Source organism: Myotis lucifugus, unplaced genomic scaffold (assembly GCF_000147115.1).
Source record: "Myotis lucifugus unplaced genomic scaffold, Myoluc2.0 scaffold_300, whole genome shotgun sequence".
Classification (NCBI taxonomy): Eukaryota; Metazoa; Chordata; class Mammalia; order Chiroptera; family Vespertilionidae; genus Myotis; species Myotis lucifugus.
This window is the reverse complement of record NW_005871348.1, coordinates 295,499-319,163: the sequence shown is the minus strand read 5'-3', so window position 1 is coordinate 319,163 and position 23,665 is coordinate 295,499. Positions and strand designations below refer to the sequence as shown.

The 23,665-nt window shown below is 39.2% G+C and overlaps 1 protein-coding gene across 4 annotated transcripts in view; it reads left to right on the top strand.

Annotated features, from left to right (window-relative positions):
• Window positions 1-23,665, top strand: part of FNIP1 (folliculin interacting protein 1) — a 104,719-nt gene that overhangs the window by 6,423 nt on the left and 74,631 nt on the right. For 2 of the 4 annotated variants that reach the window (XM_023763774.1, XM_023763773.1), the window contains exon 1: window positions 12,065-12,096. The exons of the other annotated variants lie outside the window; for them this stretch is intronic. In XM_023763774.1, coding sequence (XP_023619542.1) covers window positions 12,080-12,096 — 17 coding nt within the window. In that variant the 5' untranslated portion in view covers window positions 12,065-12,079. Of the gene's footprint in view, window positions 1-12,064; window positions 12,097-23,665 lie in introns of those variants that run through there. 4 annotated transcript variants of the gene reach the window in all.

Genomic DNA, 23,665 nt, shown 5'->3' with positions numbered 1-23,665 from the left:
AACGGTAATGGAAAATTTCAACAAAAGAAGTGGCGTATGTGCCAGCAAGCTGTGGAGGCCATTTACCCGATATGGTATTCCATACATAACCCTATACTGTATACTTTATGAATCAATAAAAAATGTACAATTTTTAATTATAAACCTGTGTTTTCTATCAAAATTACTTCTTGCGTGAATTTTGGGACACCCTTTATAAAGATATGCTGCATTTACAAGGGCTTTTATTATTTTAAAAATACTACCCTCCATTAATTACACCTTTTAATCTTATATTAGAAATAATGGTTATAATCTTTACAGAGAATCCTGTATGATCATATCTTTTTTAAAAAATATATTTTATTGATTTTTTACAGAGAGGAAGGGAGAGGGATAGGGAGTTAGAAACATCGATGAGAGAGAAACATCGATCAGCTGCCTCCTGCACACTCCCCACTGGGGATGTGCCCGCAACCAAGGTACATGCCCTAGACCGGAATCGAACCTGGGACCCTTGAGTCTGCAGGCCGAGGCTCTATCCACTGAGCCAAACCGGTCAGGGCAATCATATCTTATTAAAGTGGAAAATTGAGAATTATAAGTAAATACATGTCAATAATCTGTGGTATCAATAGTTATTTGTAAGTGTTTAATTTTGCAGTAAGAATTGCAAATATATTTTATTAATTTGATTTGCTTTTCTATCTCTAAGTAGTGCTGTTAAATTTTTTAGAACCATGTTTATTGAAAGAAAATAGGTTAGTGAAAAATACAGCTTCAATAGTTTTAAAACTTGAACCTCATTTCATACTAATATAATAATTATTGTCTTAAATCTGATGAGTTTAAATTATCCTCTAGAAAATATTTGCCTTAAAAAAAGCTTTCCTGTATAAAAAGTAACAGAACTTCTTTATTTAAAGGAACCCTAAACCATTCTCACATGGTCCTCTGTTCCTGTTCTTGGCACCAATGTGCTGTTAGTCTACCATGTTGAAAAATCAGAGAATCATCTTTTACAAAATCCAAACTCCTAAACCTGGCATGTCATTTTCTTCTGGAGTTATAGCTTTGTGTGTTGGATCAGAGTTCAGATTCCTGCCTCAATAGTTTCTGTAAATATAACCTTGGGAAGCAGTATGTTGTCATTAAAGTTTGGCTATATATGTGCATGTCAGTGAGGGAGTGGATGCTAGAGATACAGTCTAAATCCTCACAGAGGATATGTTTTCATTGATTTGAGAGAGAGAGAGAGAGAGAGAGAGAGAGAGAGAGAGAGAGAGGAGAGAGAGAGAAGGAGAAGAGATAACGACTGCTTCCTGTATGTGCCCCGACCAGGAATCGAACCTGTGATACTTTGGTGCAGGGGACCACGCTCCAACTGAACCACACTGGCCGAGACTAGAGTTGTTTTGAGGAATAAATGACATGGGAAGCACTCAGATGTTAGAATTCCTTCTCAAATTTCCTCCTCCCTTAGTTTATCCTTTCTGGTCTTCTAATTTTTCCTCTAGTTATGGATTCTGAACCAGACTAACATTTCTTGAGAATATTCTGGTTCATGTATTTGCACACTACTTAGAATAATACGCTACGACACATCTTTTTTAAAAAATTTTTTATTGTTGAAAGTATTACACATGTTCCCCCTCCCCTTTTTCCCCCATTGATCTCTTCCACCCCACAACACATCTTTCTTTAAAGTCTTAATAGAACTCATGGTTTCTCTGTATTTCCCCATCATGGCAGTTATTTTCTTACGTTGTAGATGCTTTGTTTATGAATCTACTGTAAGCCCAGTGCACGGATTCATGTATCGGTAGGGTCCCTTGGCCTGGCCTGTGGGAATCGGGCCAAAACAGACTCTCTGACATCCCCCGTGAGGTCCCAGACTGTGAGAGGGTAGTTCTCGGGTGATGCACCCCGAAATAGGGCTCCCTCCTCTGATTCTGGGTGTGTCACCCGAGGACTGTAGCTGCCAAGTCACCGCAGCTTGGCAGCTCCTGCACTGAGCATCTGCCCCCCTGGTGGTCATTGTGCGTCATAGCTACCAGTCGGACGGTCGAACGGTCAGATGGTCACTTAGGCTTTTATATATATACTAGAGGCCTGGTGCACAAAAATTTGTGCACTCAGGGGAGTCCCTCAGCCCGGCCTGTGCCCTCTCTCAGTCTGGGACCCCTCAGGGGATGACCACCTGCTGGCTTAGGCCTGCTCCCCCGGGGGATTGGGCCTAAGCTGGCAGTCAGACATCCCTCTGGCAGCCCGGAAGCCCTTGGGGGATGTCCAGTTTCCAGCAGGGAGCAGGCCTAAGCTGCAGTCGGACATCCTTAGCGCTGCTAAGGAGGCGGGAGAGGCTCCCACCACCACTGCTGTACTGGCAGCCATCAGCCTGGCTTGTGGCTGAGCAGAGCTCCCCCTGTGGGAGCTCACTGACCACCAGGGGGCAGCTCCTGCATTGAGCGTCTGCCCCCTGGTGGTCATTGTGTGTCATAGTGACCAGTCGTTCTGCTGTTAGGGTCAGTTTGCATATTACCCTTTTATTATATAGGATAGAGGCCTGGTGAATGGGTGGAGGCCGGCTATTTGCCCTGAAGGGTGTCCTGAATCAGGGTGGGGGTCCTGCTGGGGTGCCTGGCCAGCCTGGGTGAGGGGCTGAGGCTTGTTTTCAGACTGGCCACACCCCCTTCAGGGTGGGGGTCCCTGCTGGAGTGCCTGGTCAGCCTGGGTGAGGGGCTGAGGGCCGTTTTCAGGCTGGCCACACCCCCTTCAGGGAGGAGGATCCTGCTGGGGTGCCTGGCCAGCCTGGGTGAGTGGCTGATGGCTGTTTGCAGGCTGGCCACAGCCCCTTCAGGGTGGGGGTCCCCACTGGGGTACCTGGCCAGTCTGGGTGAGGGGCTGATGGCTGTTTGCAGGCTGGCCAAGCCCCCCCCAGCGGGGACCCTCAGCCCATGAGGTTGTGGCCCAGCCTGGGTGAGTGGCTGATGGCTTGTTTTGCAGGCTGGCCAAGCCCCCCCAGCAGGGACCCTCACCCCCATGAGGGTGTGGCCATCCTGGGTGAAGGGCTGATGGCTGTTTGCAGGCTGGCCATGGCCCCCAGCCACCCAATCTCCCAGTGGAGGCTGGCTGGAAGCAGGTATCTGGGATTTATTTATCTTCTATAATTGAAACTTTGTTGCCTTGAGCGGAGGCCACAGCCAGCCAGGGCAGGGGGGAAGCTTGGCTTCCTCCATCACTGGGGCAACCAAGCCTCCTGCTTGCTCCAGCTCCTTCGCTGCCGGCCGCCATCTTGGTTGGGTTAATTTGCATATAGTCGCTCTGATTGGCTGGTGGGCGTGACTTGGGCATAGCAGAGGTGTGGTCAATTTGCATGCTTCTCTTTTATTAGATTAGACTAGTAGACTAGAGGCCCAGTGCACGAAATTTATGCATTGGTAGGTTCCCTAGGCCTGGCTGGTGATCAGGCCGGCTGCTGGCCAGGGCCTTCCTTCACTTTGTGCTGCTCCCTGGTGATCAGCGCATGTCATAGCAAGCAATCGAACTCCCGGTTTCCCAGTCAAACTCCCACAGGGACAATTTGCATATTAGCCCTTTATATATTTAGAATATATAGATATCCTTCACTAGATTGTAAGTTCCATAAGAGCATAGTCTTTAACTTGTTCAGTGCTGTATTCCTGGTGCTTGGTTCACAGAAGGCATTCAGTAAATATTTGATGAATGTATGAATGAATGAATAAAAATAGTCACTGAGCCCTGGCCAGTTGAGCATTGTCCCATGCATCAAAAGGTCATTGGTTTGATTCCCAGTCAGGGTACATGCCTGGGTTGTGGGCTTGATCCCCAGTAGGGGTTGTGCAGTAGGCAGCCAATTGATGGTTCTCTCTCATCAAAGTTTCTCTCTCTCCCTCCCTCTCTCCCTCTCTTTCTTTAAAGTCAATAAAACCGTATTTTTAAAAAGTAAGTGTCCTGAATGTTAGAAAAAAAGTCACTGAATTGAAAACATTTTCATTCATTTAACAAAGGTGTTTCTGTTTTATTTGCCTAAAGTAATTATTCACTTAAATGAGTAATTTAAGCAGGTTTTTACCAATTTAAAGGAAAATTTCATTGTTAATTTTATGCTTTTAAGATGGCAAGGGTGGTCTGATTTTCCAGAAATAGATAGATACTCTATTTGCATTTCTTATAACACTTCATACTTTCCCTATCACTTACTACATTCAGAATTTCTGTGTGCATGTGTATACACATAGATATCTTCCCTGACATATTCAGTATTTTCTGAATGGGTAAAAGAATGAATAGATGAACTAATGTACTCTTTTTGGCAGTGAGAGTTTATTTCAAGAATACAAAAGGTTTTAGAGTACATGGGATTCTTTTTCCATTTAAGCATTCTGGGTCCTTAGACCCTATAAGATTGTTAAGCAGACCTTATGGGTAACTAGAATAACAACTTAAACTATCTCTTTGGGACCTGCTTCCTTGTACTTACACTGCTCAATATAGAATATCCCTTGATACAACAGCTTTTTTTTTCAGTGTCACCCCAGAGGTGGTTTACCACTGTCATATATTTTCAGTTCTTCCTAGTCAAATCCTAATGGTTAGGATGGCAGAGTTGGTTAAAAGAGCATGTGGGATGAGCCATTTCAGTTTATACAGTTACTAGAGGCCCAGTGCACAAAATTCATGCTGGGGGGTGGGCGGCGGTCTCTCAGCCCGGCCTGAACCCTCTCCAATCCAGGACCCCTCGGGGGATGTCCGACTGCTGGTTTCGGACATCCCTCTCGCAATCCGGGACCGCTGGCTCCTAACCGCTCACATGCCTGCCTGCCTGATTGCTCCCTAACTGCTCTCCCCTGCTGGTCTGATCACCCCCTAACTGCTCTCCCCTGCCAGCCTGATTGCTCCCTAACTGCTCTCCCCTGCCGGCCTAATCACCCCCTAATTGCTCTCCCCTGCCGGCCTGATGGCCCCTAACTGCTCTCCATTGCTGGCCTGATCCTTGTCTGGAAGGATGTCTAGAAGACATCTAGTCTAATTAGCATGTTACCCTTTTATTAGTATGGATCAGTGATTCTCAACCTTCTGGCCCTCATGTTATGACCAAACCATAAAATTATTTTTGTTGCTACTTCATAACTGTAATGTTACTACTGTTATGAATCGTAATGTAAATATCTGATATGCAGGATGGTCTTAGGCAACCCCTGTGAAAGGGTCGTTCGACTGCCAAAGGGGTTGCGACCCACAGGTTGAGAACCGCTGGTATAGATGGTCTCAATTGTAGGATGCAACCGGCAGGCTCTTTGCAGTTTTGGGGCTGCTTACTTCCCACCTTGTTTTGATCTGTTATATAATTTTTAAAGAATTACATTTATATCCATTGTGAAGTTTATAAGAAGGAGAATAAAATGTATGTGTGATATGACTCCCATAAATAGGGATTTTTGTATTAATTTTGATTAATTTCTAGTTACTTTACAGTATTAAACATGTTATACCTTTATAGAATACAGAAATGTAATAGAAATTATTTGTGAATAATTTAAATATTTTAAATTTTTCCCAAAGACATACCTGAACATAGGTTAAACTTGAGACAGTAAATCCCTAGGTTAATATACCAGCTATGATATGAATGGCTCCAGGGCCCTTGGAACACCTGACTGACTAGCTAAGTAAGCTCATAACTTGTGTCAGTCTGACTCTAAATATAGCATGTTGAGCCTACCTGGTGTGCCTCAGTGGATTGAGCGCCATACCATGGACAAAGAGGTCCTGGGTTTGATTTCTGGTCAGGGCACATGCCTGGATTGCTGGCTTGATTCCCTCAGTAGGGGGTGTGCAGGGGGCAGCTGATCGATGTGTCTCTCTCATCAGTGTTTCTGTTTCACCTTTCCCTACCTCTCTACCTAAAAATCAATTTAAAAACATTAAGAAAATAAATATAGTGTGTTGAAGTTTTTTGCCCCCAGGCCAATAGAACTGTGGTAGGAATTTACTTATAGTAAGACCCTCCTGATCTTAGAGGCAATTGCTTTTCCAATTATTTTGCTGTTTCTTTGAGGACAGTAAACCCTTGATTTTGTGGCCTCGGTTTAATGGACTTTGGATTTAATGGACAGAATTTCTGGTCCATATATCATATGTGAAAATTAACACCCTGTTAATTTAAAAATGCTTTTAACCAAGATTTGCTTCTACAGTGGGGCCTTGACTTACGAGTGTCCCGACTAACGAGTTTTTCGAGATACGAGCCATCTCTCGGCCGATTTTTTGCTTTGAGTTGCGAGCTAAAATTCGGGTTACGAGCCAGCTTCAAATACCCCACCGCTAGTTGGCGCAGCGAACGTCACAGTGAACGCCACAACATCAGCCCAGCATCACGTGTCTCACTCGTTCACTTTTTGATTTGACATATGAGTAATTTGAATTACGAGCTCCGTCACGGAACGAATTAAACTCGTAAGTCAAGGCCCCACTGTAATTAAAATAACAGGTTATTTTTGTTATTAATTCACTGGTTGTTGTTGTTTTTTTTTAAGAATCCTCACCCAAGGATATTTTTTCATTGATTTTTAGAGAGACTGGAAAGGAAGGGGGGAGGAAAAGAGGGAAGGACCAAGAGAGAGAGAGAGAGAGAGAGAGAGAGACAAACAGACAGACATTGATTGGTTGCCTCCCTATGCACCTTGACCTTGGCCGGGATTCGAACCCATGGCCCTTGGTTGTGCAGGCCCACCCTCTGACCACTGAGTCGCAGGGGCCCGGCTTCATTGTTATTTTTTTATTATAAAATATTTTGACTGATTTTTAGAGAAGAGAGGAAGGAAGAGGGATAGAGAGATAGAAACAGCGATAGGAGAGAAACATCAATTGGTTGCCTCTTGCATGCCCCCTACTGGGAATCGAGTCCACAATCAGGGCATGTGCCCTGACCAGGAATCCAACTGGTGACCTCTTGTTTCATGGCACGATGCTCAACCACTGAGCCACACCGGCTGGGCTTCACTGTTTATTTTTAATAAATTTTAGCGAGTAGGCCATATGTTGGAAAGAACACTAGTAATTTTGCTGACATTAATAAATATTGCATATCTACAACTTTGGTCTACATAGAAATCTATGAGTCACCACTCATAAACAGTTTTGGGGAATGATCATACCCCCATCACACCCAGTAATTGGTTCTGTTGGTGACTTTCTGCAGCATTTTTAACTCGGGATGTTCTGACTGTGTGTTAAGCCATGCCCCAGCCATGTGCATTTGTTTACTCAGGGTGATGGGAATGTACCCATTTACTAGACATATTCAGTATAAGTTTAAAATTATAGTAATACATATAGAAAACTTTTCTGTGAAATTAAATTTTTCATACGTACTAAATTTAATTACACAAATGTGTCTACATAAGTAAAAACAGGTAAACTTGTCAATTTTTTAACTTGGATTAGGAAAAAAATTGGACTTTGGCTTTAACGGACATCCCCTTGCCCCAATTAGTCCATTATATCGAGGTTTACTGTATTTACTTTTATATTTACAAATCGTATGAGTGTACTGTTTGTTAAGAAACGTATTCATCTTAGGCATTATGTAGTAATATCCTGTATTGGTAAAGTTTTAGGTCTTAAACATACACACATGTACACACTCACACATACCCTTCCCCCTTCGTTCTGCCAATATTACAATGTTTGGTTACCTTAATAACATGATCAAGGTTAGCTATACTATTATATTGTAAATGTTCACTACTGAGCTAAGTATATTTTATGTTTTCTTGTAGTTAACTGCCTTTGAGAGGGCTCACCTTGCTTTCTTTTAAATCTTTAGCCAACTATTTCTACATCCTTCAACACTTTCCCCCCAAATACCTCTCAAAACAACTTATCTCTTAGTTAAACCTATCAGATACTTGATTAGTTCGCCCTCTCCTCCCCTCCCCTCCCCTCCCCTCCCCCTTCTTTTTTTATCTCCTGCATATGTCCTTGGAACCCTCTGCCTTTCTCCATCTCTGGTTTAGACTACTTGTCCTGTATGTCTGCTCCAAAGCATTGTCATGAGGCTTTCTTTGCCTACCTCCTGGGAATGAATTCCTTTGACCTTTTTTTTTGTTAGAATCTGTTGACTGGCTTCCATGACTTTTTCCTCTTTGGATTATTCCCTTGTTTGGGGTGCACATTTCCTCTAGGAGCTTTCTGAGAATGAGTGCTTGGGAGGTAAAATTTTTTGAGACTTTCTTTTTATGTTTGGTTGTCAGGCTGGTAAATTCTATGTTGAGAATACTCAGAAATTTGGAGGCTTTGCCCCATTGTCTTCTGGCTTTCAATATTGCTACTGAGAGGGCCAAAACCATAACTCTCAACCCCCAGGAAGCTTTTGTTTCTAAGTCATAGATCAATTAAGAGGCTATGCTAATGACTTAAGCAGAAAATGTGCAAACCAATGAATCCAGGTCACAGGGGTCCTCAAACTTTTTAAACAGGGGGCCAGTTCACTGTCGCTCAGACTGTTGGAGGGCTGGACTATAGTTTAAAAAAAAACTATGAACAAATTCCTATGCATACTGCACATATCTTATTTTGAAGTAAAAAAAACAAAACAGGAACAAATACAATATTTGTATTTGCATGTGGCCCGAGGGCCGTAGTTTGAGGACCCCCTGATCCAGGATATATTCCTCATCTACCTCCTTTATTGCGCCTCTTACACTCCTGGGCAACTATCCCCTTGCTTTAATCACCTGAGGGCCAACTACCAGCCAAGGGGGTTGTTCCTATACTGTGGAGACCACTGAAATTATTTCAGACTAGCCAATCCTAAACCTGCTTAACTTGCTTACCCTTACTCTGCCTTGCCCATTCTTTCCTGCGAAAACCACACTTTATTGATACATTTTTCTCTCCTCTCCTCTAACTCCTGACCCACTCTGGTACTTCTTGTGGCCTGGTGTATTGTGGCTTGCCTCCTGTTTCTAGGGAACTGTGAATATAAACTCCTTCCTTCATGACAATCATATCCGTGTCTGTGTCTTACCATACCCAGTTAATATAAACAATATAGTTTTGTGAGTCTTGACAAATATATGCACCTGTATAATGACCACTACAATGAAGATATAGAAGTTTTATCACCCCAAAAGTTCCCTTGTATCCCTTTTGTAGTCAGTTACCAACGTCCATTTCCCTTGACCCCAGACAACTTCTGATCTGCTTTTGTCATTATAGATTAATTTTGCCTATTCTAAAATTTAATGTAAACATCAGAAGAATGTTTTTGAGATTCATTCATGTTTCTGATTGTTTCAGTAGCTAATTGTTTTTTATGGAAGACCAATATTCCATTATATTGATATACTAAAATTTGTTTATCCATACACCAGTTGATAAATATTTGGATTATTTCCTGGGGGGCGGGGAGACTATTAGGTATACAGCTGCTATGAACCTTCATGTATAAGTCTTTGTATCAAAATGTTTTCATTTCTGTTGTGTAAGATACTTAAGTGGAATTTCTGGGTTGTAAGCAGGTGTATGTTTAACTTTATAAGAACCTGCCAAAATATTTTCCAAAGTGTTTGTACCATTATACTTTCTCATTGGCAATGTATGATAATTCTAGTTATCACTAACACTTGGTATCATCAGCCTTTTTAATTTTAGCAATTCTAGTGGGTGTATAGTGGCATTTCATTGTAGTTTCATTTGCCTTTCACTCATGCCCAGTGATGTTGAGCATATTTTTGTGCTTATTGGTTATTCATGTATCTTTTTTTGTAATGTGTCCAAATATTTTGCCATTTAAAATTTGGATTACTTCTTACTGTGAGTTGCAAGACTTTATGTAATATATATATATATATATATATATATATATATAATTTATTTTAGAGAGAGGAAGAGAGATAGGGAGGGAGGGGCAGAGGGAGGGGGGCAGGAAGAGAGAGAGAGAGAGAGACATCAATTAGTTGCCTCCTGCAGGTGCCCAGAATGGGGATCAAACCCACAACCTGGGCATGTACCCTGACTGGGAATCGAACCTGCCATACCTTTTGGTGTACAGGATGATGCTCTGATCAATTGAACCACACTGGCCAGGGCTTTTCATATATTTTGGAAAAAAGTTTTTTGTTAGATAATATGTATTGTTAATTTTCTCTGGTCTCTGGTTTGCCTCTTTTTTAAAAAAAATACGTTTTTATTAATTTCTGAGAGATGAAGGAGAAGGGGGAGAGGGATAGAAACATCAATGATGAGAGAGAATCATTGAGCAGCTGCCTTCTGTACGCCCCCTACTGGAGATCGAGCCCAGAACCCAGGCATGTGTCCTTGACTGGAATTGAACCAGGGACCCTTCAGTCCATAGGCCAACACTCTATCCACTGAGCCAAACCAGCTAGGACAGATTGTCTGTCTTTGAAATGCATATAAGTTTTTTTAAAATAAGCTATTTATGGAAGAATAATATACTTAAAAATATACACACATTTTTAATTATTCAGTTCAACAAATTTACACACAGTGCCAAATAATTAGTACTCAGCTCAAGAAACAGAACTTTGCTTGTGCCCCTCTTGATCCCCACTATCCTGACTTTTAACACCAGGGATTGATTTTGCCTGATTTCGAGCTTTATTTAAGTGAAATTATAGATATGCATTCTTCTTTGTCTTCTTTTTTTGCTCAACGTTATATCCATATAATCTGTGTGGTCTAGTTTATTCTCATTGCTGTAAGCCAGGATTTCTCAAACTTGGCCCTTTGACATTTTTGATGGGATAATTCTTTGTTATGGGTGGCTCTCCTGTGCATTGAAGGATGTTTACCAGAATCCTGACCTTTATCCACTAGATGCCAGTAGCACCCCCCCCCCCCCAGTTGTTACAACCTAATCATATCCAGATGTTGACAAATGTCCCCTGGGGGGGGCAAAATCATCCCTGGTCGAGAACTACTGCAGTACAGTATTCCATTGTGTGAGTAGGCCACAGTTTATTTACCCAGGCTGTTGTGTTGATGGATATTTGGATCATTTATAGTTTGAGCTTGTAATGAATAATGCTGTTAGGAACTTTTATGTACAAGTTTTTTTGGAAGATATATGTACCTTGAATTGAATTTATAAGTTAGATGGTATGTATATGTTTAGCTTTATTATATTTTGCCACATTATTTTCTAAATTGGTTATACCAGTTTTAATTCTATCAGTTATATATCAGAATCCCATTAGCTTCACAGGCTTGAATGTGAACTGTGTATTTTTGAAGTTTAGGGCCCGAGTTAATCTTTTTTGGTGTACTCTGGCACAGTAAATGACACACAGAAGATGCCAGTTGCTGAGTGCATAAAGGCATGATTTTTGGCCTTTAATGTCCTATGATCCTTGTGACATATGGCTTAACTCTGGCCATTGAGAAGCAATTAGTTACCCATTAGGGGTTGTTCTTTTCTAAGTTGGTGACAGGGTCTTCCTCCCTGCCAACAACAGCAGTTTCTGGGCTTTGTAGATGAGGTCATATTTTCATTTTCTTGGTGAGTTTTATATCTTTATATATATATATATGTTTATATATATGTATATAATTCTATTGATTTTTAGAGAGGAAGGGAGAGGGAAAGAGAGATAGAAACATCAATGATAAGAGAAAATCATTGATCAGCTGCTTCCTGTATGCCCCCCTATTGGGGATCGAGCCCACAATCCAGGCATGTGCCCTTGACCGGTATCAAACCCGGGACCCTTCAGTCCATAGGCTGATGCTCTGTCCACTGACCCAAACCAGCTAGGGAGAGAGTTTCATATCTTAATACAAGTGTCAAAGCCAAATGTCAGTAATGGTAATTTCAAAGGTTTACTGAAATCAATCATTTTTAAGCTTTGTCATTCAAACAAGATTTGCCAGTCAAATGAGAATCTGTTTTTCCTTTTATGATGTGATTATATTTTTACAGAGGGATGTCTTTTTTTTAAAAAATATATTTTATTGATTTTTTCACAGAGAGAAAGAGAGAGGGATAGAGAATTAGAAACATCGATGAGAGAGACACATCGATCAGTTGCTTCCTGCACACCCCCTACTGGGGATGTACCCGCAACCAAGGTACATGCCCTTGACCGGAATCGAACCTGGGACCTTTCAGTCCACAGGCCGACGCTCTACCCTCTGAGTCAAACCAGTTAGGGCCAAGGGATGTCTTTTGTGTGCATATGAATATATTTAACCTTTGCAGGTATTGTGCATATTCCTTAAATGTTAAAGGCAGATGCTCTGCCCTTCTTAGTTTTTCAAAAGCACATATCATTACAATTGTATCACAACCACCATCATTATTACCATGTTGCTTATGTATGAAACTTCATATATTGTATATATGCATATAGGTGTATACTTTGAGGTAAAATTCATATGACATGAAATTAACTATTTTAAAGCGAATAAGTGGCATTTAGTACATTCATAGTGTTACACAACCACTACCTTTATCTATCTATTTATAACTAGTTTCAAAACATTTCCATGACTTCAAAGTCCTCCTTTCCTTTTCTCTCTGTCCCTGGCAATCACCAATCTGTATTCTGTCTCTTTGGATTTATCTGTTTTAAATATTTCATGTAAATAGAATTATATAATATATGACCTTTAGTGTCTGGCTTCTTTTACTTGCATATTGTTTTCAAGGTTCATCCATGCTGTAACATGTTTCTTTATTTCATTCCTTTTTATGGTTGAATAATATTTCATTGGATGTATACACTGAGTAGCCGGATTATTATGACCACCTGACGTTTGTAGCTATAATTTCGCGCTGAAGTTGCTAGAGGGCCAAACCATTATAAATAGGGAAGCAGGTTGTTTATCACGATAGTAGAAGTGATTTTTTTCTGAAGATATGGGTAAACAACGCGATTTAACAGCCTTTGAACGTGGGATATATTTGAACGTGAGTGGCCAGATTATTATGACCACTTGACATTTGTAAGCAAATTAGCCGTACACAGCATCGTATGGGATATGGAAGCCGAAGGCCTGTTCAAACACCTTTGCTGTCTGCAGCTACCAAGGTAAAACGTCTCCAATTCGCACAGGAACACAAGGATTGGACAGTCGAGCATTGGAAAAAAGTCATGTGGTCTGATGAATCACGTTTCCAGTTGCATCATGCAGATGGCAGAGTGAGAATTTGGTGGAAACAGCATGAAAGCATGCACCCCACATGCATGAGTACAACTCTTCAAGCTGGTGGGGGCAGTGTTATGGTTTGGAGCATGTTTTCCTGGCATGATTTGGGCCCTTTACTTCGTGTGGAACAACGTCTGAATAGCACAACATACCTAAGTATCGTTGCTGATCAAGTTCATCCTATCATGTAGATGGTGTATCCCAGTGGAGATGGCTTCTTCCAGCAAGACAATGCGCCATGCCACGGTGCTTGTATTGTGCAGGAGTGGTTTCAAGAACATGAGGGAGACTTTACCTTGCTTAGGTGGCCCCCACAATCACCAGATCTCAATCCAATTGAGCATTTGTGGGACGAAGTTAAAAGAGCAATCAGGCAGCTGGTTCCACAACCATCAAATCTCACAGAACTGGACAGTGCTATTCATCAGGCATGATGTCAGATTCCTCGCATCACCTTTCAACATCTCGTGGAGTTAATGCCAAGAAGAATCATCACAGTATTGAAGGCAAAAGGTGGCCCAATGAAGTACTGATGGGGTGGTCATAATAATCTGGCCACTCAGTGTATACCACAGTTTGTTTATCCATCCACTCATTGATGGTCATTTGGGCTGTTTGCAACTTTTGGCTATTGTAAAAGCTGCTAAGTACATGCATAAACATTTACTTATTTTCAGTTCTAACACATGCCTAGATAATTACAGCCACTACCACCCTTACTGGACAATTCCAATGCCCCAAAGAATTCCTTCATGCTATCCCTCTGCAATCAGACCCTTCTCCTCCCCCCTAACTTCTGGCAACCACTATCTCTTCTCTGGCTTTATAGCAGTAAAAAATTTTAGTATCTCAACTATGTCGTCTGGCTTTCCTTAAGAGTATGTAATGGAGTCCTCAGGAATTAAATTTTTAGAATTAGAGATAATGTGTTAGGGACTAGAAATATTTTATATGCATTTACTAAATTCAGTTTTTCTAACTTGCTAGTTATGATAAGAACTAAATTAAAAATACTAGCATACATTTTTGCACTTAACTGGAGAACAAACTATCTTAAAATATTTTATAAATTCAATGTGAAATTACTAGATTAGATAGGTATGCAATTTTTTAGTGAACTGGTTTTTATCCTCTTTTGTTTTATTTGTGTATAAAAGATGCTTTGGGATTTTACAGTTTCTTCCTGCCAAAATCTTCAGTTAAATATGTATTAATATGTTTACATATTAATTTTAAAAGCTTAGAGCAAAGATTGTTCAGTGTTCTGAAAACAGCATGCACAATAAAATAACTGTTTGCTAGGAGGGAAAAAAGCCCTGTTGTCTTCTAGTACCAGTTGGTATTACGTAGGTTTGTTTGGTGTCTCATATCTTATTTATAGTACTTTGGAACTGGAAACTAGATACTAAACAAACACTAATGTTCCACTGTAGCTTAACTATGCATTAGAATCTTTCTTTGTTCATAATTATTTTTACTTGGGTATATACCTCTATGAAATTAGAAACTTCCGAGAAACTGGCAACTTGCTTGAGTCAAGTTCATTTCTTTATTTCTTGATACAGAAGCAGTATGTAGCACATCTAACAGTATTCATTTGAGTACTCATTTGTTACAATAAGTAACATTTGAGTACTCATAAGTTACACATTAATAGATGATAGTTAATGATCCTCAGTAGTTACTGAGAGAGAGCTTGAAGAAAATTATCAATATTGTCTGACTTGCTGTAGAAGCTTCCCAGTCTCCTTTCAAGCAGAGAGCTTTCGTTGGAAGGAATCTCAAATCCAATTACTGTGTTTCTTAAAATATTTCAGACATACTAAATATTCTAGATCTCCAAAATTAAAGTCACATTTCTAGATAATTTTAATTGTGTGTATATTCTTTTCTTAAAATTTAACCATTGTCTAACCTTGCTTATTACCTCCTTCAATATGCAGACCTATGATGAATCTAGGTGGCTTTGTTTTATACTGGGAGTGACCTTTATTAGTTGGTCTGATTACTCCTTCATAGTGACAGAGCCTTTATGAATGAATTCTCCAAAATCTTACAGGAAATAATAGAAACGGATGAAATAAAAAAAATTAGGCATCAGGTATGCGGCTTTCAAAAGTTGATCTTAAAGTTAGAGCTCTTAAAAATCTACAACTGCCCTGGCCGGCTTGGCTCAGTGGATGGAGTGTCAGCCTGCGGACTGAAGGGTCCCGGGTTCGATTCCGGCCAAGGGCACATGCCTGGGTTGCGGGCTCGTTCCCCAGTGGGGGGTGTGCAGGAGGCAGCCAATCAATGATTCTCTCTCATCATTGATGTTTCTATCTCTCTCCTTCTCCCTTCCTCTCTGAAGTCAATAAAGAAATATAAAAAAAAAAATCTACAACCGCCCTAGCTGGTTTGGCTCAGTGGATAGAGCGTAGGCCTGAGGATTGAAGGGTCCTGGGTTTGATTCCGCTCAGTGGCACATTGCCTGGGTTGCAGGCCCTATCCCCAGTAGGGGGTGTGTAAGAGGCAGCTGATCAATGATTCTCTCTCATCATTGATGTTTCTATCTCTCTTTCCCTCTTCCTTCCTCTCTGAAATCAATAAAAATATATTTAAAAAAATAAACAACCGAAGACATCTTTAATGTGACTCTTTTAGAGATAACCTAAAAGGTGGTATTTGATATGCTGCCTTTACCTTATTTAGAAAATAAAGACTGTTTTGACTTTTGTTTTAAAAATGCATAGGGGTTGTATTAGTTCTTTATATATTTTGGAAATTAACCCCTTTATCTGATGTATCATTGGCAAATACGTTCTCCAATACAGTAGGTTTTCTTTGCATTTTGAGTATGCTTTCCTTTGCTGTGCAGAATCTTTTTAGTTTGATGTAGTCTCATTTGTTTATTTTTTCCTTTCTTGCTCTTGTCCTAGGAGATGTATCTGTGAAAATTCTGCTGTGTGAGATACATAAGCTTTGGCTGCCTATGTTTTCTTCTAAGATTTTTATGGTTTCACAACTTACAATTAAGTTTTTTTATACATTTTTAGTTTATTCTTGTATGTGGTATAAATTGGTAACCTAGTTTTATTTTCTTGTATGTACTTGTCCAATTTTCCAAACACCATTTATTGTCAAATATTTGATTTAGCGTAATGGCTTGGGTTGATTTCTGGGTTCCCTTGATATATGCCTGTTCTTATGTCAGTACCAAGCTGTTTTTGATTACAGTAGCTTTATAGTATAATTTGGTATCTGGTATTGTGATTCCTTCAACTTTGTTTTTCTTTGTTGTGGCTATTTGGGGTCTTTTTTTGGTTCCATATAAATTTTTGGAGTATTTGTTTTAGATCTGTGAAATATGCCATTGGTATTTTATTTTATTATTTTTAAAAAATATATTTTTATTAATTTCAGAGAGGAAGGGAGAGGGAGGATAGAAACATCAGTGATGAGAGAGCATCATTGATTGGCTGCCTCCTGTATGCCCCATATTAGGGATCGAGCCGGGCAAGTGCCCTGATTTGGAATCGAACCATGACCTCCTGGTTCATAGGTCAATGCTCAACCTCTGTCCCAGGCAGCCAGGCTTTTGTTTTTGTATTTTAAATAAATTCTCTGGAAGTTTAAAAATAATTTTTCAATATGTATAACCAAATTGAACAACTTGGATACTGGTTCTCAGTTGTTCAATTCATTTTAACATTCTTTCAGTGTTCCACTGAAGTTTCTTAAGTTCTTAGGTATACAGAATTAATGTCAGAAAGTTTAAAGCCACATAGGTCAGATATAGAATTCAATTAGGTGTATGTGTTATTGAAAAACACTAAATATGATAGCAGATATGGTATATGATATGTTATGTTCTCAGGGCATATAAATTTGTTCCTGCATTGATTTCATTTCACCAGGAATTCATGTTACAGGTGATTAATCCCCTTCTCTGAAATATTGTATGTAAAATTTCACTTTTTGCATATGATTTTATACATGCTAGATTATGAGATCAATATAAATGGATTTGGGGGATCTCTAATGAACATTGGTAATAATTTATTTTATAACATTTCATATAAATCATCTAATTTGATTAAATGATAGTAATCCTACAGCCCAATAGCTGACTATGCTTGTCATTGAAATGTAAAAGACCGTCATTAGGATTTTATTACTATTCTGGGTATAATTGAATTTAGTATGACTAACGATAAACAGACTAAAGGTTATCTGGTGTTGATAAGAGAGTTCTTCGGAACTGAGATTAAAATATAAATTATGGGATTATTTTTCTGTCAGGTTAGAGAATTATTCCTTAGAGAAATAATTACTGTACATAGAGCCTATACATATAGGCTTCCAGCATTAAAGTGCTACCCCCTGAAATAGCCATTCATTCACTCACTTATTCAACAAATTAATTGAAGTTCTGTTATATTCATTATTTCTTCCAGTTTCTTCCTGTAATACTTAGGAAGATACTGAAGCATGAATAGCCAAAGTAAACTATGAACTAAAATTTGTGATTAATCAGTTGTCAATTTGGGAGGAATTTCCATTGTTTACAAAACCAGTTTGAGTTACATTGAAAAGCAAAATTGCTACAATAACAGCACATTGTTACTGAGATCCTACCTGCTTAGGAAAATTTCTTTTAAGCACTTGCTTTGATGTGTGACTTGTAGCAGAAATGCCATGAGAGATACTTTAAATAGTGATGTGTATTTTTTCAAGACTTTAAAAACTTTCTACAGTGCAATTTTTACATGTAGTTTATGATTCCTCTACTTTTCTGTAAACGGTTTCTATAATTTTGTATATATTTTGACCTTAGGTCTTTTGACCCCTAGTTGGGGAAAAGTTATTGAATTGAGTCCTTGCCTCGGCAAAAAATTGAGTTTTTATTGTCTATAAACTGAGTAAATGATTGTCTGATACAAATGTAGTTCTGTTTCTCATGCAGATATAAATGTTTTGATTAATTTCAGTCATAATATCTCAGTTACTGGATATTAAATTTTTTATTAAAAGTATTTTACTAGAAATGATTGGAAATTGCTGATATGTTCACAGTTATTGTTTTTTTAAAAATGCACAGTAAATATATTAAAAGGAAAATAAGCTGTTTTATCTGACAATTGGGACTTTCAGATTAATGGAAAAAGTCCAGTGAAGTGAGAATTAAAAAACCACATGTTGTAACATTTTTAGCTTAAAATACATAAAGATACATTCATTTGTCATCCTTTGCTGGTTAGTATGTTTTACAGAGGGAATGGTGAATGTTGCATTGTGGGGCAAAAAATTAAAGTGTTATGTTAAAAGTATTATAAGACATATACTTTGCTTTCAGAAGACATATTTAACATTGGCTAGTTAACATCAGATTTCTCTAAAGCAAAGTCCTTCTACAGGTTTTTAAAAAACTCGGATCACTTTCCCCATGTACAGAAAATATTTCTCCAATCGAATATGATGCTTTGGGGTTCTGATGGTGACCAGTCCTTGGCATTTTGGTGTTATGTTGGGAAAGCTTTTTGCTTATCTCTTCCTCCTTCACTTATCCCTCCATCATCCTTCCCGTCCTACCTCAATAATTTATCCATTACCAAACTTAGAATGTTTTCCAGTACTGGTGGCTCTTTCTCTAATTCTCTGTGCATAGTTTTTGAAACTTGGCTGCCCTCTCTACTTCTTGCAGGAGCTTTGGGTGTTAATAAGTTCTCAGAATAGTCTACATCATCTTGCATGTATTCATTTAAGTGAGACAACAATGATGGATAAGTCTCAGGAAGGAAAACTAACATAGTACCAGGTACATAGTAAGCACTATACAAATAGTTATTGAGTGAATGAACTTAAAATCTTCAGTTGTGATAAGTGTGTACTGTATGAGTCAGATTATTCCAGACTCCTTGATGGAGTGGAAATATATGGCTGATGAATTGGGAATAGGAGTAGAGGAAGAGAAGAGACCAGTTGGTTGGTATTTATCTAAAAGTGCATAAAATTCAATTTTAAGATGATTGATGAAACAGAAGAGTTGGCCAAATAGAATAAAAAGGTGAATTATTTAGGTATTTTCTTTAAACATGACAGTTTTTAATACATTGAGATGCAGACTAGCATTTAGCTTAGTTTTTCTCAACCTTTTTAAAAAAACATTATTCTCCCCCTAATGATCTTTTTTTAGACAGTATTTCTCTTACTGTCAACCCCCCCTACCCCAGCCCCCAAAGTTCTAATACCACAGATACACTGTGTATTTGCTTATGCATTGTGGCCCTATGGAGGCCACACCTATTGTAATATCTTAAAACTTTTTTTTGTCTCTTTCCTCTCTCCCCAAGAACCAAATTTGGCTCCTTGGAAGCCACCTTGTTTTCACTGAGAATGAATGATTTAGCCTTATTTTAACAGTAACATATGTTACAGGAATTCATGTAGTCTTCTGAGGAGTTAGTGTGTAAAGGAGGTGTCTATTCCAGCATGTTTACTTTCTGTTAGCATTCTTTAAGGTGTGAGATAAAAAACATGCAGAGCAGATTAGCTGACATAAACTATAAATAACGTCTGTGCAGAGTTTTAAAATAGTTGTGGTTCATCACTGAGTAGTTTTCTTACTAATGTTTAATATGCTGAACACAATAGCTTAATATTGAGGAAAGTTTTACTGTAGTATATAGATAGTTTTTGTGAAGGTGATGGTATACTTACCTCTGTTAATGACTTGGCTTAGTTATGTCTTCAGTTAAATTTTGATGAAAAGAGGCAACACGATGAAGTGGAAAGCATGGTGGATTAGATGTCAGAAGTGCTGATTAGAAGTGAATACAACTAGAAGATTAGAGTAGAGATGGGAGTGAAAGGAAGGGGAGAGACCAGCCAGCACTAACCAGAATAGTGACTTTAGGTAGGTCATTTTGGCTTCTCTTTCACTTGAAAAATGAATAAATCTAGGGTGACTGTTACCATTTAAAATGACTTGCCTAATAAAGGAGTCACTTTAGGGTTCTTATTTGTTGTTATTTAATATCATGCTCTCCTAGTGTATGTGAAATAGAATTAATTGCCAGGCAACTTTTTTGGTAACAAATTTATTTAAACTCAATTTCATAGGCCTATAAATTTCAGAATTTACACTTCTTTCCATTGTAACATAAAGGGAATCAAGGCTTTAAAAAACCTCTTCATTTCAAGTACATACTTTGAAGATGTGAAGAATAACTTTGACCAGCTTTTTCTTTTTTCTTTTCTTTTTTTTTTTTTTTTAACAACAAATGACTCTAGGAATTTCTTTTCCATTTAAATATAAGGCTATGTAATTTCCATCTCTATTCTTATCTTATTCAGGCCTGTCCTAAGGTCTAAGCTCCTCTAGGTATTAAGCCTTCCCCCCCCCCCCCCCCACTCTCCCTGATAGATAGAAAAAAAATCTCAATATGTCTCTTCCCCCATCCCCTCAAGAAAACATCCTCTTATAGCCTCAACTCCTCTTCTACTTGGTGGGGTGACCATAAATCTTGGTTGCCCAAAATAATCTCAATTTACTCCTGTGTGTTTAGGGTCCCCCTTTACTTTCAAACTTTGCACTGCAATTATAGTATGTCACACTATTCTTATGTCTTCCCCTTTCACAGGGAAATCTTTCCAAATGGCATACAGTTACTATCCTTACTTTCTCAGCTCTTATCCTTCAATCCATTGTTATTGCTTTGTGACTGACCCCCATCTGCACCCTACTTCTCCACAGAAATGGTTCTTGCAAGAGTACCAAAGACATTGATAAACTCTATGGACACTTGTAGTTTTTATAAATTTTGGCCTTTCTGCTGCCTTTGGCACTGTGCACACTATTCCTTTTTTCATCTTCATCTTCCTTGATTTTTGAAATGACATTTTACCATGGGTTTTCTCTTTTGTCTCTCTCTTTTATTTTTAAAGAATAGTTTGTTGATTTTGAGAGAGAGAGATACATCAATGTGAGAGTGCAACATCGATAGGCTGCCTCCTGCACACCCTCCTACGGAGGGATTGAGGCAGCAACCCAGGCGTGAGCCCTTGACCAGAAATCAAACCAGCAACTTCCTGGTGCATGAGACCATGCCCAACCAACTGAGCCACACCAGCCAGCACTCTGGTGGTCTGTCATTACTGATGTTCCTTAGAAGCTTTTCTGCTTGTCTTTTCTCTGTCCTTAAAATATTGTTGTGCCCTAAAATTCTAGTGTATTGATCCTTCACTTTCCTTTTTCTTTTCAATTAATAAGTTCTCCCTAAACGATTTCATTACCAACTATGTGTGTCAGTAACTCCTGTGTCTAGAATTCTAGGCTCAGCCTTTATTCTGAGACCATTGTTTTATTCTGAGACCATTGTTTGTCATCAGTCTATTGGACATCTTTCTGCAGTTGTCTAAGGCCCTTTGAACTCAGCCTATTAACATCCTTATCCCAAACTTTCTCCCCCTGCCCCCACCTTGTATTCCCTACCTTTATTATTGATACCTGTTTAAATAAAATCTGAAAACTGCGTGCCATTCTCTTTCCTGATTTCACATATCCAGTGTCCATGGTATCATGGCTAACATGAAATAATTCTGGAAAGGCAGAGCAGGACCAGATTTTAAACATCTTTACATCTAAGCAAAAGAATTTGGATTTTATTCTTCGGGTGTCTTAGGGTTTGGATGAATGAAATGAGGGTGTACTTATTCAAGATTTGTTGAAAGACCTTACATCCAGCAAAACCCAATTTCTCTTTCTCTACAGAATTTTGTCCATATAGGCACTTTAAAAAGTGACTATACCTCTTGCACTTCCATACTATCGTCTTACTATCACCTACCTCTATCATAATCTGTTAATTTCCTGTTTTGATTTATTTCATCTACCACTTATCCAAAATTACTATGTTTATTTCTTTTTAAAAATTTTTATTGATTTCAGAGAGAGGGAGGGAGAGATAAAAACATCCAAGAGAGAAAAACATCGATTGGCTGCCTCCTGCATGCCCCACCCCCTACTGGGGGTGGAGCCTGCAACCCAGGCCTGTGCCCAGATGGGGAATCAAACCGCCAGTCTAACCGGCCATCTTTTGGTTCATGGGACCATAACCAATCAACTGAGCCACACTGACCAGGGGTATTTTTTTCTTTTTTCTTTTTCTTTTTTTAAATAAATCTTTATTGTTCAGATTATTACAGATGTTCCTCTTTTTTTCCCCCCCATAGCATAGCTCCCTCACTGTCCCGCCCCACCCATGCCCTTACCCCCCGCCACTGTCCTCATCATAGGTGTAAGATTTTTGTTCATTCTCTTCCCGCACCCCCCCCACACCCCCTTCCCCCCGAGAATTGTCAGTCCACTCCCTTTCTATGCCCCTGCTTCTATTATATTTACCAGTTTATTCTGACTTAATTTTTAGATTCACTTGTTAATAGATACTTATTTGTTGTCACTTTGTTCATAATTTTTATCTTTACCTTTTTCTTATTCTTCCTCTTCTTGAAGAATATCCTTCAGCCTTTTCATATAATCCTGGTTTGGTGGTGATGAACTCCTTTAGCTTTTTCTTGTCTGTGAAGCTCTTTATCTGACCTTCAATTCTACATGATAGCTTTGCTGGGTAGAGTAATCTTGGTTGTAGGTTCTTGCTATTCATCACGTTGAATATTTCTTGCCACTCCCTTCTGGCCTGCATGGTTTCTGTTGAGAAATCAGCTGACAGTCGTATGGGTACTCCCTTGTAGGTAACTGTTTTTCTCTTGCTGCTTTTAAGATTCTCTCTTTGTTTTTAGCCCTTGCATTTTAATTATGATGTGTCTTGGTGTGGTCCTCTTTGGATTCCTCTTATTTGGGGTTCTCATCGCTTCCTGGACTTGTAAGTCTATTTCTTTCACCAGGTAGGGGGAGTTTTCTGTCATTATTTCTTCAAATAGGTTTTCAATATCTTGCTCTCTCTCTTCTTCTGGCACCCCCATAATTCGGATGTTGGTACGTTTGAAGTTGTCCCAGAGGCTCCTTACACTGTTTTCATATTTTTGGATTCTTTTTTCTTTTTGCTTTTCAGGATGGGTGTTTTTTGCTTCTTCGTATTTCAAATCTTTGACTTGATTCTTGGGATCCTCTAGTCTGCTGTTGGATCTCTGTATATTATTCTTAATTTCAGTCAGTGTATGTTTAATTTCTGACTGGTCCTTTTCCATTTTTTTGGCATTCTCATTAAGATCCTTGAAGGTCTCACTAAGTTCCTCGGAGGTTCGTAGAAGATTCTTGAGTAACCTTATAACTGTGGTTTTGAACTCTATGTCCAGTAGTTTGCTTTCCTCAATTTCTTTCATGTGACATGTTTCTTTGTCTCCGCATTTTGGCTGACTGCGAGGACCTGCTGTGCCTATAGTGGAAGAACTGCTGTGCTGGAGACACCCTTATGGGGTAGGACTTGCTTCAGTGGGGCTTTGGTGCTCCACTGAGTCTGCCTCTTGAGTGTGTCCCTTATGGATGTGA